General features: G+C 45.6%; 1 protein-coding gene across 3 annotated transcripts in view; it reads right to left on the bottom strand.

Annotated features, from left to right (window-relative positions):
- Positions 1-13082, bottom strand: part of GFPT1 (glutamine--fructose-6-phosphate transaminase 1) — a 42797-nt gene that overhangs the window by 17804 nt on the left and 11911 nt on the right. For 2 of the 3 annotated variants that reach the window (XR_014176052.1, XM_081960983.1), the window contains exons 4-11: positions 12877-13002; positions 12633-12691; positions 9739-9873; positions 7927-7988; positions 7543-7622; positions 6026-6079; positions 3296-3401; positions 1877-2040 (exon numbers count right to left, since the gene is read on the bottom strand). Coding sequence is in view for 2 of the 3 variants with exons in the window: in XM_081960983.1 (XP_081817109.1) it covers positions 1877-2040; positions 3296-3401; positions 6026-6079; positions 7543-7622; positions 7927-7988; positions 9739-9873; positions 12633-12691; positions 12877-13002 (786 nt within the window). In the remaining variant the exon portion in view is untranslated. The remainder of the gene's footprint in view (positions 1-1876; positions 2041-3295; positions 3402-6025; positions 6080-7542; positions 7623-7926; positions 7989-9738; positions 9874-12632; positions 12692-12876; positions 13003-13082) is intronic. The other variant, XM_081960984.1, reaches the window with a different exon arrangement.

The following is a 13082-nucleotide window of genomic DNA, read 5'->3' as shown; positions in this document are numbered from 1 at the left end:
AATTAAGGCTATTTACTGTCACTTGAAATGTGATTTAAGTTTTGGAATAAATCTGAAATTTGGCTACGTGGATTGGACAATGAAAGAGCTTCAGCTTCTAATACATCTGGACAGCAAAATATTTTGATACTTTTGACCGGTATTACCTGAAGTCTAAAAATTTTCTTTCAAAAAGTGACCTCTGCACTAATCCATAATATTCCATCGTTATGAACCAAGGCTGGCAAAGAAGACACTGGTTTCCTATTAGCAGAACTACACTAAAACCATCCCTTTGGGTACCGATATGATTGACAAGAGGTTAGGAACTTGACATTCACTCTACTCTTGAAGGCTTTTTAGATATAAAGAGATATTACTGGGGTACTTTAACTTTTATTAAATTTTAGGAACAAAATCCATGGTTAACACAGTGAGACTCGAATTTTTAAACTGATTAATGTCATTGGAAATGCAAGAAGGAAGAACTTTTTGGCGATGCTTTGATCCTGCAATCCAACACATATTTATCTGGAAGTTAAATAGCGTTCTTAGGACTTCCCTCCTCAGTAAATGTGTAAAAATGGCTCTTTCGTTATTTTTATTTGAAAATCTGCACGCTGCCTGCCTTACAATGTTTTCCCAAGGGAGTTTACAACAATGACAAACAGCAGAAATAAGATTAATGAAAAGATAACCTTGGTATACAAAGAGGGAAGTAAAAAGAAAAGTTCTGGAAGAACTGAAAGTCTGTCTTGATGCTGGATTCAACAAAGTGCAAAGGCAACATCTAAAAGAAATCACATCATGAACTTTCAGGATTTAGGAACGATGGTTTACGGCTTATGTAATGGCTGACACAACATAAGCCAGTTAATGGGACTTATTTAGCAAGTCATGGTTAAATCAACTGCGAGTCCTTTCAAAATTGAATGATTTAATTAAACCAAGATTGGTTAAATTAAACTAAGTTTCATTTAAAATCCAATGGGTCAATCCCACTTCTGTCAGAAGATCCCCAATTCAGCTTATTGGTGTTGTTGACAGGGTTAGAAAGAAAAACAGTTCATCAACTGCTGAGGGAAGATGGCAACAATAAGTCAACAAATCAATAAATCAAATCAAAAACAATAAATCAAATGAGTGGAAACTAACCAAAGAGAGAAGCAACTTGGAACCGAGGAGAAATTTCCTGACAGTGAGAACAATGAATCAGTGGAACTGCTTGCCTCCAGAAGTTGTGAATGTTCCAACAATGGAAGTTTTTAAGAAGATGTTGGACAACCATTTGTCTGGGGTGGTTTAGGGTTTCCTGCCTAAGCAGGGGGTTGGACTAGAAGACCGCCAAGGTCCCTTCTGTTATTCTATTCTAATCCTAATTCTATTCTACTCTACATTACTCTTATTCTATTCTATATTCTATTTTATTCCATTCCATTATCCCTTATTCTATTCCTTATTCTATTCTATTCTTTCATTCCAATATTCTATTCTATTATCTTCTCCCTTATTCTATTCTACTCTATTCCATATTCCTTTCCCTTCTATTCTATTATCCCTTATTCTATTCCATATTCCATTCCATTCCAGACCAGTCCAATCTATTCTAAAAGAGAAATGTGTCCGTCCTCTACTGGCTCAGTCCTCTTGGAGAGGAGGTGCCATGCCTGGACCATGAAGAGGAGCTCATGGAAGGATCTGAATTCCAACTGAGCAGTTATGAAAAACAGACCTTGAATAGGCCAAATGGTCCTACCTGAGAGCACCTGGAGGAGCCTTCTAAGGACCTGCTAGCCAATAGGCCACAGAAGATGGTAGGTGTACACATGAAGGAACCGTGAACACATCAGAAGCAGCCTGGGAAGAGAAACGTTTGAAAAGTCCCAACCCTTTGTACCTTTCATGATCTGTTGGAGCTCCATCTGGAGAGTTTGAACTGCCCGGCCAGGATGATCCCCAGCAGTTCTCTTGATGCGATGGATGGAGAGGCGGCCCTCGACCACGGCTGCCACATCGTCATCCTCCAGGAAAATCACCCTGTTGGTGTGTTCGATCACAGCACTGCGAGAGAAGGGTGGAGCATGGCTTAACCTCTCTTGAAGGAACCCAGAAACAAATTGAGAATGGGACACCCATAGGAGGGGGGGGGGGGTGTCCCCTAAAAATGATGCCAAAACCAAGTGAAATATAGAGAATTGATGCTATTATTTGTACTCCTTATATCAACCATGCCTACCAAAGAAACTTGAGCCATGGTGGCGCAGTGGTTAGAGTGCAGTACTGCAGGCGACTTCTGCTGACTGCAATTTGGCAGTTCAAACCTCACCAGGCTCAAGGTTGACTCAGCCTTCCATCCTTCTGAGGTCAGTAAAATGAGGACTCAGATTGTTGGGGACAATAGGCTGACTCTGTAAACCGCTTAGAGGGACCTGGGAAGCATTGGGAAGCGGCTTATACATAAGTCTAAGTGCTATTGCTACTCAAATGTTTGACTTAAAATTCCCATGAATGAAAGTAGGGTGATTTATGAAGGAGAACCATTCATGACAAGAATTCAGTGTTCACCTAAGCTTCGTTATTTTACTGAGAGAGACTTTCCAGCTTGTACAACAGCTTCATTCTCTGCTACTTCTGCCGCCTCTCTCCTCTAAGGAACTCAGTGCAACGTTACCTGGCACAAAGTCAACAGGGAAGCCAGATTCCCTACGGAATGGCGTTACCAACTTAACAACGGCAGTGATTGACTTAACCACTGGGGCAAAGAGGGTCTTCGAGGGGGTCAAAATTCACTTAACCAGTCTTGTTTAGGAACAGAACTTTGGGGCTTGGTTACAGTCGTAGGCAGGGGTGGTTTTCTAAGAGTTCATCAGTGAGTTCTCTGCCCAGTTGCTGGGTGGGCGTAGCCTAATCAACCTCCTGCACCACAACAGAGGGAGGGGGGCGCATTCCCGCCTTCCCCCGGCTCCGGAGGCTTTCCTAGAGCCTCTGGGAGGGGGGAAACTGCCTCCCCTGGGCTCCAGCCCGTTCTCCCCCCTCCTTGAGCCTCCGCTGCACTTACCTCGCATCCAAAATGGGACGCATGGAGACTCCTGGGAGAAGAGGGGCGTGGTGGGAGGGGTGGCGTGGGCAGGACCAACCAGGGGTGGGATTTGGAGGTTCTCCGAACCAGCCATAATATTAGCTACGGGTTCTCCTGAACTTTGCCAGCCCCCTCCCCGGCCGTAGGTCAAGGGCTCCCTGCATTTGAAAAGGCTAAAATATCTTTTTAATGGCTGATGGCGGAGCCTCTCCGGCGCCCTCCGCACGTACTGCCCACCTGGCATCAGAGGCGAAGTAATACTCCACAGCTTTCTCTTCCACAGGAAAGAGGCAGGTGGTGCTGTCCATGCGAGAAAGACTGCAAGTGCCCTTCTTGTCTTTACCTGCAAGACCAGACGGAGCGTCATCAGACGTTGGGCGGGCAGCCCCAAAGCGCACCGTGCACGGACACACCCGTGGAGTTCTTCTCACCCAACAGGGAGGAGAGGGGGAAGGGCAGTCCCCTCCCTTAGCACATCAGAAGAACGTGTGCAGGAGGGGGGCTCCATAATGCCCGCCCTGCTTCCGTTAGGACAGCGGTGTCCAAACTTGGGAACTTTAAGACTTGTGGACTTCAACTCCCAGAATTCTACAGACAACCATGCTGTTTGAGGAATTCTGGGAGTTGAAGTCCCCAAGTCTTAAAGTTCCCAAGTTTGGACACCCCTGGGTTAGGAAGTGAGCCAAAGAGGGAGGAACTGGGGTGAGGGGCCAATGCATCACTGAAACTCACCATGGCCCGTGGTTTTGATCACCCGGTGACAGAGACCATTCGGACTTTTCCAAAACCCTCCCCCGCTCCCCCATGGGGATAATCACGTCAAAATGATTGCTCAGTTGATTGCGACATCACGGTCTGTCTAAGTATCTTAATCAAAGTCAGGCTGTCAGCCCAGCTGAATCAACAGAGCTTTTTACAGGGGGCTTTAAAAAATAAAAAATAAAAAGCAAAGGCCCAGTTATCCTCGTCAGCAAAAAACAACAGCAGATCCTATGGGGATCCCAAACTGGAATTTCTTTCAGGGAGAGTCAGAAAGGCCCAGGGATGCCAATTGTTAGAGAGAATCTACAGAGATTCTCAACCTTCCAGGTCTAGCAGTAATGATGCCTACATAAAACAAGATGAAACAATAATAGAACGCACGTGACGTCGCCATATAACATTGTCCCTATTTTTAGGGATTTATACGTCAGCGATGAAAAACCAACCCTACTTTTTTAGGGAGTTTGAAAAATGCTCTTTCTAATGAGAATGATTTAACAGAGTTTCCAGAAGGTCTTTTTTTTTGGGGGGGGGGGGTAAAAGCGGGCTGAAAATACTCTATTTTTGGCATTTTTACAAAAAACGTCAACTTTTGTGAACTATTGGAAAGGAGTAGGAGAATGAAATTTTACGATCGAAAACCTTGTGTTGCTAAGTTATTACGCACAAAGCTTCACATTTCTCATACCTTTCCTTCCAGAGATATAAAAAGCCCAACTTTAACCTTTTTTCAAGCCGCTGTCATTTTTCGGGCAACTTTGCTCCAACTTATCTAGGTGGAGATCGCTCATGAGAATGTTTTTATTATTTTGTTTAATAGAGCACAACAAGCTGTACAAGATGGCCATGTTTTGTTTTTCTCAACAAAATATTGCTGGAGATATTATATCTCAAAGTTGCTGAAATCTCAGAGCCATCCTGTCGAAGGCTGCAGTATGGGGGGTCAAACAAATGGCTATATCTCCGCAAGTATCGCATCGATCAGGGAGGCCGAGACCACCTAACATGGAATGACCCCAGGGGAAGGCCTGCCCTCCTCCAGCCAGGGCTTAAGAGAGAAACTCAAGGGATTGTCTTGGGTTATATCCTTCCTGAGACTGATACAGCCTCCTGAAATCAGAGAAAATATCTAAATACCGTGTTTTTCTGACAATAAGACGCACTGGTGTATAAGATGCACCAAGATTTCAAAGAGGTAAGTTAGGAAAAAATATTTTTGTCCTCCCCAGCCCCCAGGAACACTCTGGAGGCTTCAACAGGGCTCCAGGAAGGCAAAAATGCCCCCATTTTTTTGCCAAAACGACAGCATTTTCCACTTCCCCCAGCCCTGCTGAAGCCTGAAGGGTGCTTCTGGGGGGTGGGGGAAGGCAAAAACGACCTGCTTTTGCCAAAAGCGATGAGGGGAGAGGGGCTTCAGGAGGCCAAAAATAGCTGCATTCGGTGTACAAGACGCACCAACATTTCCATGCTCTTTTAGAGGGGGGGAAAGGTGCGTCTTATACTCCAAAAAAATACGGTATTTGAGGAAGCTGCTGTTGTTCCTTAAAGACAGGATACCTTTGCCCATTTGCCTCCAGGAATGTCCACCAAAACCGCTGAAACCTTTTCGCTTTGATCATGATTAGCCAGCCAAGGATTTTGAACGAACATCAGGTGCATTCATACAAATCGGGAGGACAGTATGAGGTCCAGCTTCCATGTCAATACCTGTTTTTTTGTTTTTTTTTAAACAAGGGAGTCAAGCGCCAGGGGGAAAAATCAGCATCCTCACCTTTGGGTATCAGTTAATAAACCTCAGGAGAGAGGAAGAAAATGAGATCGGGGCAAAGAAGGACCAGAAATGAATTTGGGAAGAGGTAGGGGGGGAAAACCCTTCACAAGAACGGCATGCAAATTTTCCCCCACACACGAAACCTCTTTAATCGGGAGCTCCTCCTGCTTTCCACAAGCACACAAGGTGAAAACGAGGCATCCCTCTTCCTTGGCCCTCAGAGGTGACACTAAGGGAGATAACCACACGCCTGTCTCCATTCCGGAAACAAAAGCAGAGGAGGTGGGAACTGGGGGGGTGCAGGGCAGGGCCTGTTCCCCCCTCCCTCTCAAGTGGAAAGCAGCAAACCACAAATTAAAAAGGTTGTACGTGTTTTGATTTATTCTTGGGAGATGCAAGAGGCGGGTAAGTTAAAAGCTTGGTCTCCACAGCACCTTCGTCCGGTTTTTTGGGCAGGCCATCAAATGAGAGATCTACAGATTGAGCGGCTGCAAGGGCAACACGGAAAGCAACTTCAGAAACACATCGACAAGTCGTGCAGGTACGCAAAGCACAAATGACCAGGCTCAGGCTATCCTACGTTATTTAAAACCTCTCTAAAGAAGATCCCCCGGGCATTGGGAAAGGCGGGCACTCTCAGCTCCAGGGGCACTGGGGAACACCGTTGGAAGCAGAGTGGGGAAACGAATGCCGTGGGGAAAATTGGTTCATGCGGCTGCTAAGAATTGAAAACGACTCGATGGCACAGAACGGATCAATAAACCCTGGGCTGAAGGGGGGCTCGAGGAGGAAATGGGTTCTTCTTAGCTTTAAGCCAGCAAAGTAAAGGAGGGGATCTCCAACCTTGGCAACTTTACGCCTGGCGGACTTCAACTCCCAGAATTCCCCAGCCAGCAAAGTTGGGCACACTTAAACAGGTATACTTATGTGCATTGGTCATATCCTTCAGGTCAAACATTTTCAGAGGAGGATTTGATTGCAGAAGTGGTGCTTCATCACTTTTTGGAACTCATCAAAATACAAGAATTCATCCTCAACTTCAGGGGTCTCCAACCTTATCAACTTTAAGCCTGGAGGACTTCAACTCCCAGAATTCCGCAGCCAACTTTGCTAAAGGGGCCACCCTTTCCATCCTTTTATGACCTGTGGACTTGGCCAGCTCAGGAATTCTGGGAGTTGAAGTCCTCCAGGCTTAAAGTGGCCAAGGTTGGAAACCTCTGCTTTAGGACCTGTGGATGGACTTCAACTCCTAGAATTCTAGGGAGCAAAGCTGGCTGGGGGATTCTGGGAGTTGAAGTCCTCCAGGCTTAAAGTGGCCAAGGTTGGAGACCTCTGTCCCAAAGGGGCCACCCTTTCCCACCCTTTGATCACCTGTGGCCAGCTCAGGAAGAAAGAAATCTGTGGACTTGGCCAGCTCAGGAATTCTGGGAGTTGAGGTCCTCCAGGCTTAACATTGCCAAGGTTGGAGAGCCCTGAAGTTGAGGATCAATTCTTGCATTTTGATGATCTCCTAAACGGGATGAAACACCAGCCGGCCTTTTGCAAATCCAATCCTCCTGCCCAAAACGCTTGACCTGGAGGATATGACCAATGCGCACCAATGTACCTACTTGAAGTATGCCCAACTTGTTTTTCCAGTTTTTGGTGCCAGGGAAAAAAACTAAAATCCACTTCCAGCTCTAGCTGAGGAGGAAGGAGGGCATCGGGAGCCTCGGGGGATGATTCTTAGAACTCTACCTGTCCAGTTCCTTTCAGGATGATCTCTCAAGGACTCAGGGGGAAGGCTGTCAGCCCATCATGGCTTCCAGGGTTTAAAAGGGACATCGATTTTGCCCCTGACTTCTACCATCCCGCAATGTCCCACTATGCTGGCTGCAAAGTTATTTCACGCAGGGCTGCTACAGAGGCATAACAACATGGAAAATCAGAGCATCCACTTGGGGAGATTTACCTGTCCGGTACAAAATCGGTATGTGATCGGTGGAAAGCTTGTGTTCACTCCGAACGCCAATGAGCAGAGGGCTTCCCCTTCTGGAAAGCAAAACAAGAGGTTGAGATGAGCAGCTAAGGCTCTTCCTAGGCAGCTGCCATTGGGGAGACTTACTCATACTTTACTCCTGAGCAACTCAGTTTACTTTATTGTCATTGTACCTCGTACAACCAAATTAAATGCCATCTTCAGTGTACATTAGAGCTATAAAAGTAAACCACAAACAGACATCCTTCACATTCCACACAAGTGAGTTGAAAACCCAACCTGCAATGGTTGAATCTTATCAACTCTGTGCCGACCGTCAAGATGGGAGGAAGGAATGACAGACTGATTGGCACTCACCTTGTGCCCACCGCCTGGCCAGGATAATGAACACTTTTGAAGACCAGAGCGAAGGCCCCCTCCTGTGTTGGGACAGGAAAGAAAAACAGACCTTGTAGGTTCCTCTGGGCAGATCCATGCATTCTCTGCTATCCAATACCGCAGCAAGGTAAAAGTTCCCCTCGCACATATGTGCCAGTCATTCCCGACTCTAGAGGGCGGTGCTCATCTCCATTTCAAAGCCAAAGAGCCAGCGCTGTCCGAAGACGTCTCTGTGGTCATGTGGCCGGCACGACTCAATGCCAAAGGCGCACGGAACGCTGTTCCCTTCCCACCAAAGGTGGTCCCTATTTTTTTACTTGCATTTTTTACATGCTTTCGGTCTGCAGAAGCTGGGACAAGTAACGGGAGCTCACTCCGTTATGCGGCGCGAGAGATTCGAACTGCTAAACTACCGACCTTTCTGATCGACAAGCTCAGCATTTTAGCCACTGAGCCACCGCATCCCTCAAGATATGCTTTACCCTACAGGTAATCCTCAATTTACAACTGGCTGCTTAATGACCATTCAAACTTACAACAGACCTGCTCCCTTCCAAAGGCCACTGGCAATGAGACCCACAACTCCACAATCCTATGACTGCATTTTGGGCCCTTGGCAACCAACGGACCTCCTCAGCTGTCTGCAGCATCACAATCACAATTTGCCACATTTCTTTCTGGGTTTTGGCATTTAACTTTTGTTTTCCTCCAAAAACCACCATGGGGGAAAATGGTTTCGCTTAATGACTGCGGCATTCCCTTAACTGGACAGCCACTTCTTCAGAATGGCATAGGGTTTTGTGCTCGGGCAGGGGGTTGGACTAGAAGACCTTCAAGGTCCCTTCCAACTGGGTTACACTGTTACTGTTACTTAATACTACGGTGCTTGCTTAATGCCTGTGGCTAAAAATGTCCAAAGAAACCTGGACCTGTTCACATGATGCCTCAATTTTTGACTGCAAAGACTTAAATATTTCTGGGCTTACTATTACAATAGTAAATCAAGGATTCCCTGCATAGAATCATCCTCAGCAGTTTTAAAATAACTCTTGCTAAACCGGAGGGACTTTGATGGCGCCAACTGCAAGTAAGTTTTGCGTTGGCTGGATCTTCCTTGGGAGTGAGATTCTTCTCGTATCCGAAGACAACAGTAGCCATCAGAAAAACAGAACCATAGGGCTGAAAGGGACTTTGGAGATCTTCTAGTCCAACCCCCTGCCCAAGACAGGAGACCTCATACCATTCCAGACAAATGGATGTCCATTTATCTCTTCTTGAAATCCCCCCACGATGGAGCGCTCACAGCTCCTGGAGGAGGCAAATTGCTGTGCTGGTTAATTTGTCCTCTCACTCATCCTTGGTGGTGGGTGGGCTCAACAGAGGCTGACCCTCTTATTATTAAGCCGTATCAATGATTAAGCACAATATATGAGACCCAGACTGTCCAGTGTGTCAACTCCCAATGTTGCCATAGCAAGAGAAGGGGCGGAGCGCATTCCACGCGTACTGCCGGCTGAAGTCGGGCTCTCAGATTACTGCAGCAGGCTTGGGAGGGGTGCACCTCATTGAGGAATGTGATTTATGACACAGACTAAGGGGAGGGAAGGAACAGGGATAAAGTTCAGCTATAACTCAAACAAAACGTAGACCTGATTGTCGAAAGATCTTGCCTATGATGATGCTCCTAATAAATGACTAGTTTTGTATTGAAACTTGGCTCGATACTCATGAATCAATTAGGACACTTTTAGGAAACCTTACATGGTGATTTGTATAAAACTAGATAGTTACCAGCTGCTGGATGACCCTCTCCACCAAGGTGGTGAAACTTATGTCGTCGCTTTCACAGTTGTCATACATGTACTTGACAAGCTTTGCGATGGTTTCAGTATCGGTTTCCGATTCAAATTCGTAGCCCTTGCTCTCCTGAAAAGACACCAAAAAGGAGGAAAAGGGGGGCTATTTTCGCACCTGAATCAGGAAAGAGAAGCAATGAGTGTGAAGAGCCTGACAGATGTGGCTCAGTCAAGAGAAAAGCAATTGCAAAAAAATATATTCTATTTTCCAGACTAAAAGATGCACCGGTGTATAAAACGCACCAAGATTTTGAAGAGATAAGTAAGAAAAAAAAAGTTTTTGTCCTCCCCGGCCCCCAGGAGCACTCTGCAGGCTTCAGCAGGGATGGGGGAAGACAAAAACACTGTTTTTGCAAAAAAACAGTCCGTTTTCGCAAAAACGGGGGCATTTCTGCCTTCCCCTAGCCCTGCTGAAGCCTGCAGAGTGCTTCTGGGGTCTGGGGGGAAGGCAAAAAACGCTTCCATTTGTGCAAAAAATGGCCTGATTTTCACCTGCTTTTTGCAAAAATGGGATGCAGGGATGGAGTTTCTGGAGGCCAAAAATGGCTGTATTATGTTTATAAGACGCACCAACATTTCCACCTTCTTTTAGAGGGGGGGAAAGGTACATCTTATACTCCGAAAAATACGGTATTACCAAAGAGACCAAGTGCTAAAGATCTTGCACATTAAATTCTAATTTCTTCTAAAATGGCCCAGCTCCAATCAGGGACATTTAAAGGAAATTGCCTGGGGGAAACAGGAAAGTTTTTCCAAGATCTAACGTCAATCTGGACATAGCCAGAGAATGCAAAATATTCTGCGTGTGGAACAGACCATCCTGGGGGTCTCTACCTGTAATAGAACTTTGTTTCTAGATTGCACCTGTCCCAGGCAAAGATGTTTGGGGGGGGGAGTGCGGGGAAAAACAGGGGAGAGCAGGTGGGAGAAAAGATGGAGAGCTGGTCATGAAAGCAACAGCAGCAGATAGCTAAAGAGGAGCAAAAGGAAGAAGCCCTTCCATCACTCGGGGGAAGGCGGGAGTGTCAGGCCTGCAAGCCATCTTTTCTTTTTGGACTTCAGGCCTGCCACTTTCTACTATTCATTTTCTATTACAGAAAAAAATTATGGAGTTGGGTGATATGTAGCCATAATAACATTCTTTCTACAAAGCCAAGGTCATCATCCTTTGTCTCTGCACCTCTCCATCTGGCCGGAACTGGGTGGGTGGAATCTGCCTTCGTGTCAGTGGGAGATTGGACCATGAGATGGACTGGTGGGTGTGGGGGAAAGATCTTGAACTTTCAACTGGGTGGGGAAAACCAGGAAGCTTTCAGATTCACGTTTTCCCTGATGTGCCAACATGGCTCTCTTAATCAATGGGAACTTCGAGCAATCCTTTGCCTTGGACTCTGATTTAATTTTGGAACCCTGACAGGGAGGAAACCCAGAGGAGGAACAGGAAGTCCACTTTGGGGCACAGGATAATGGCCGAGGGGATATGAAAAGGATGAGCCACTTGCTCCAGGTCCATCCTCTCCATCCACATCAGGGGTGGGGAACAATGTTCCTTCTATGACTGGTAGACTTCCAACTCCCGCCTGGAATTCTGGGAGTTGAAGTCCACAAGTCACAAGGGGGGAGACACTTCCCCACCTCTGCTTTACACAGGTAGCCCTCCACTTAACAACGGTTCGTTTAGTGACTGTTCAAACTTACAAATGCCACTGGAAAAAGCCACAATTTTTCACCCTTCCATCCCTTGGCCATGTGATCAAAATTCACACCCTTGGCAACTGACTCACATTTATGACGGTCACAGTGTCCTGCGATCCCCTTTTGCGTCCTTCTGACAAGCCAAGTGAATGGGGAGGCTGGACTCGCTTAACAACGGTGTTGCTAACTTACGCAACTGCCGTGATTCACTGGACAACTGCCTGACTGCATGACAGAAATCCGTGGCCAGTTGTGGCCATTAAGCTGAGGACTGCCTGTGCTTCAGTGTTTCAGTTGCTTCATATAAGCAATCATTTTGTTTGCTTTTTTTGTTTTTAAATAGTATTTATTGAATTCTCCAACATTTAAAACACAAAACACAAATTTATACTTGTTAACAGCTTTTCCATATCAGTATCCATATCTTACGTAACAATCCTATTTACAAAAATTCTATCTCTATATCACTATCCTATGTTATATCCAAATTTGAATTAAAATGACATCTACTGTCAAATCAATATCATAGATTTCTTATAAACTTTGCATTCTATATATTATACTTTTACAGCTTATACCCTGAGTTTTACGTTTACTCTCAAGCCAGGAATACCATCTATTCCAAATGTGATAGTGCTATCCATTTCTGCACATTCATAGATTTTCCTTCTTATAATTGGGTCTGGGGGAGTATCTGTTTGCTTCCAATTCTGTGCTACAACAATTCTACTTGCGGTTAATATATGTAATGTTATGTATTGTAATTACAATAGCAGAGTCACTTTGAACCAAGGATCGTAGAAGTCAATAAATAAGCTGGTCTCAGTTGAAACCAAGAATAACCAAGTTGCTCTCGGTTTCAGTTCCGTTGGACCACAATGCACCCAAAATCCTGAGCCACAATGGGGATTGGTCCATGGACAGAACAAAACATACTTTTTCATTTGTGCCATGCTCCAAGGCTCCAGCCGCTTGGCTGCAAAAGGACTCCCAGTCCAACTTCTGAAGAACCTTGGCGTCATCTGGGACAAGTCACTTAGGAACCGACGGCTATTCCTGTCTGACCAGTCCAAACAGGACCTACTTTTGAAGGCCCCCCCCCCAATAAAATACAATCCAGGGAGCTGAACTTACCAAGAACTTTTTCAGGTCTTTGTAATTTGTAATTATTCCATTGTGGATGACAATAAATTCTGAAAGAAAAATGAAACATTCAAGGCTCTGATCAGAAACCGAGCCATAAAAGGAGACCAAGACTTTGCTTCTTGTTCGAAGCACAAGAGTGAAACATCCCAAAGCAACTGGGCTGAAAATTACACACACACACACACACACACACACACACACACACCACTTTGTGATCCCAATTCCGGCCTACCGTTGTTTTTGTCTGATCTCTGCGGGTGGCTGTTGACCGGACTAGGCTCGCCATGGGTGGCCCAGCGTGTGTGAGCAATTCCAAGGTGCACATCAAACTCAATGTCCAGATCGATATCCTGCTGTTCTAGGGAGAGGGGGGAAAAGATATATATATATATATATATATATATATATATATATATATATGTGTGTGTGTGTGTGTGT

This window comes from Natrix helvetica (assembly GCF_964273705.1).
Source record: "Natrix helvetica genome assembly, chromosome: 8".
Lineage (NCBI taxonomy): Eukaryota > Metazoa > Chordata > Lepidosauria > Squamata > Natricidae > Natrix > Natrix helvetica.
Note: the sequence above shows the minus strand (reverse complement) of the source record. Positions and strands in the feature narration are given on the sequence as shown.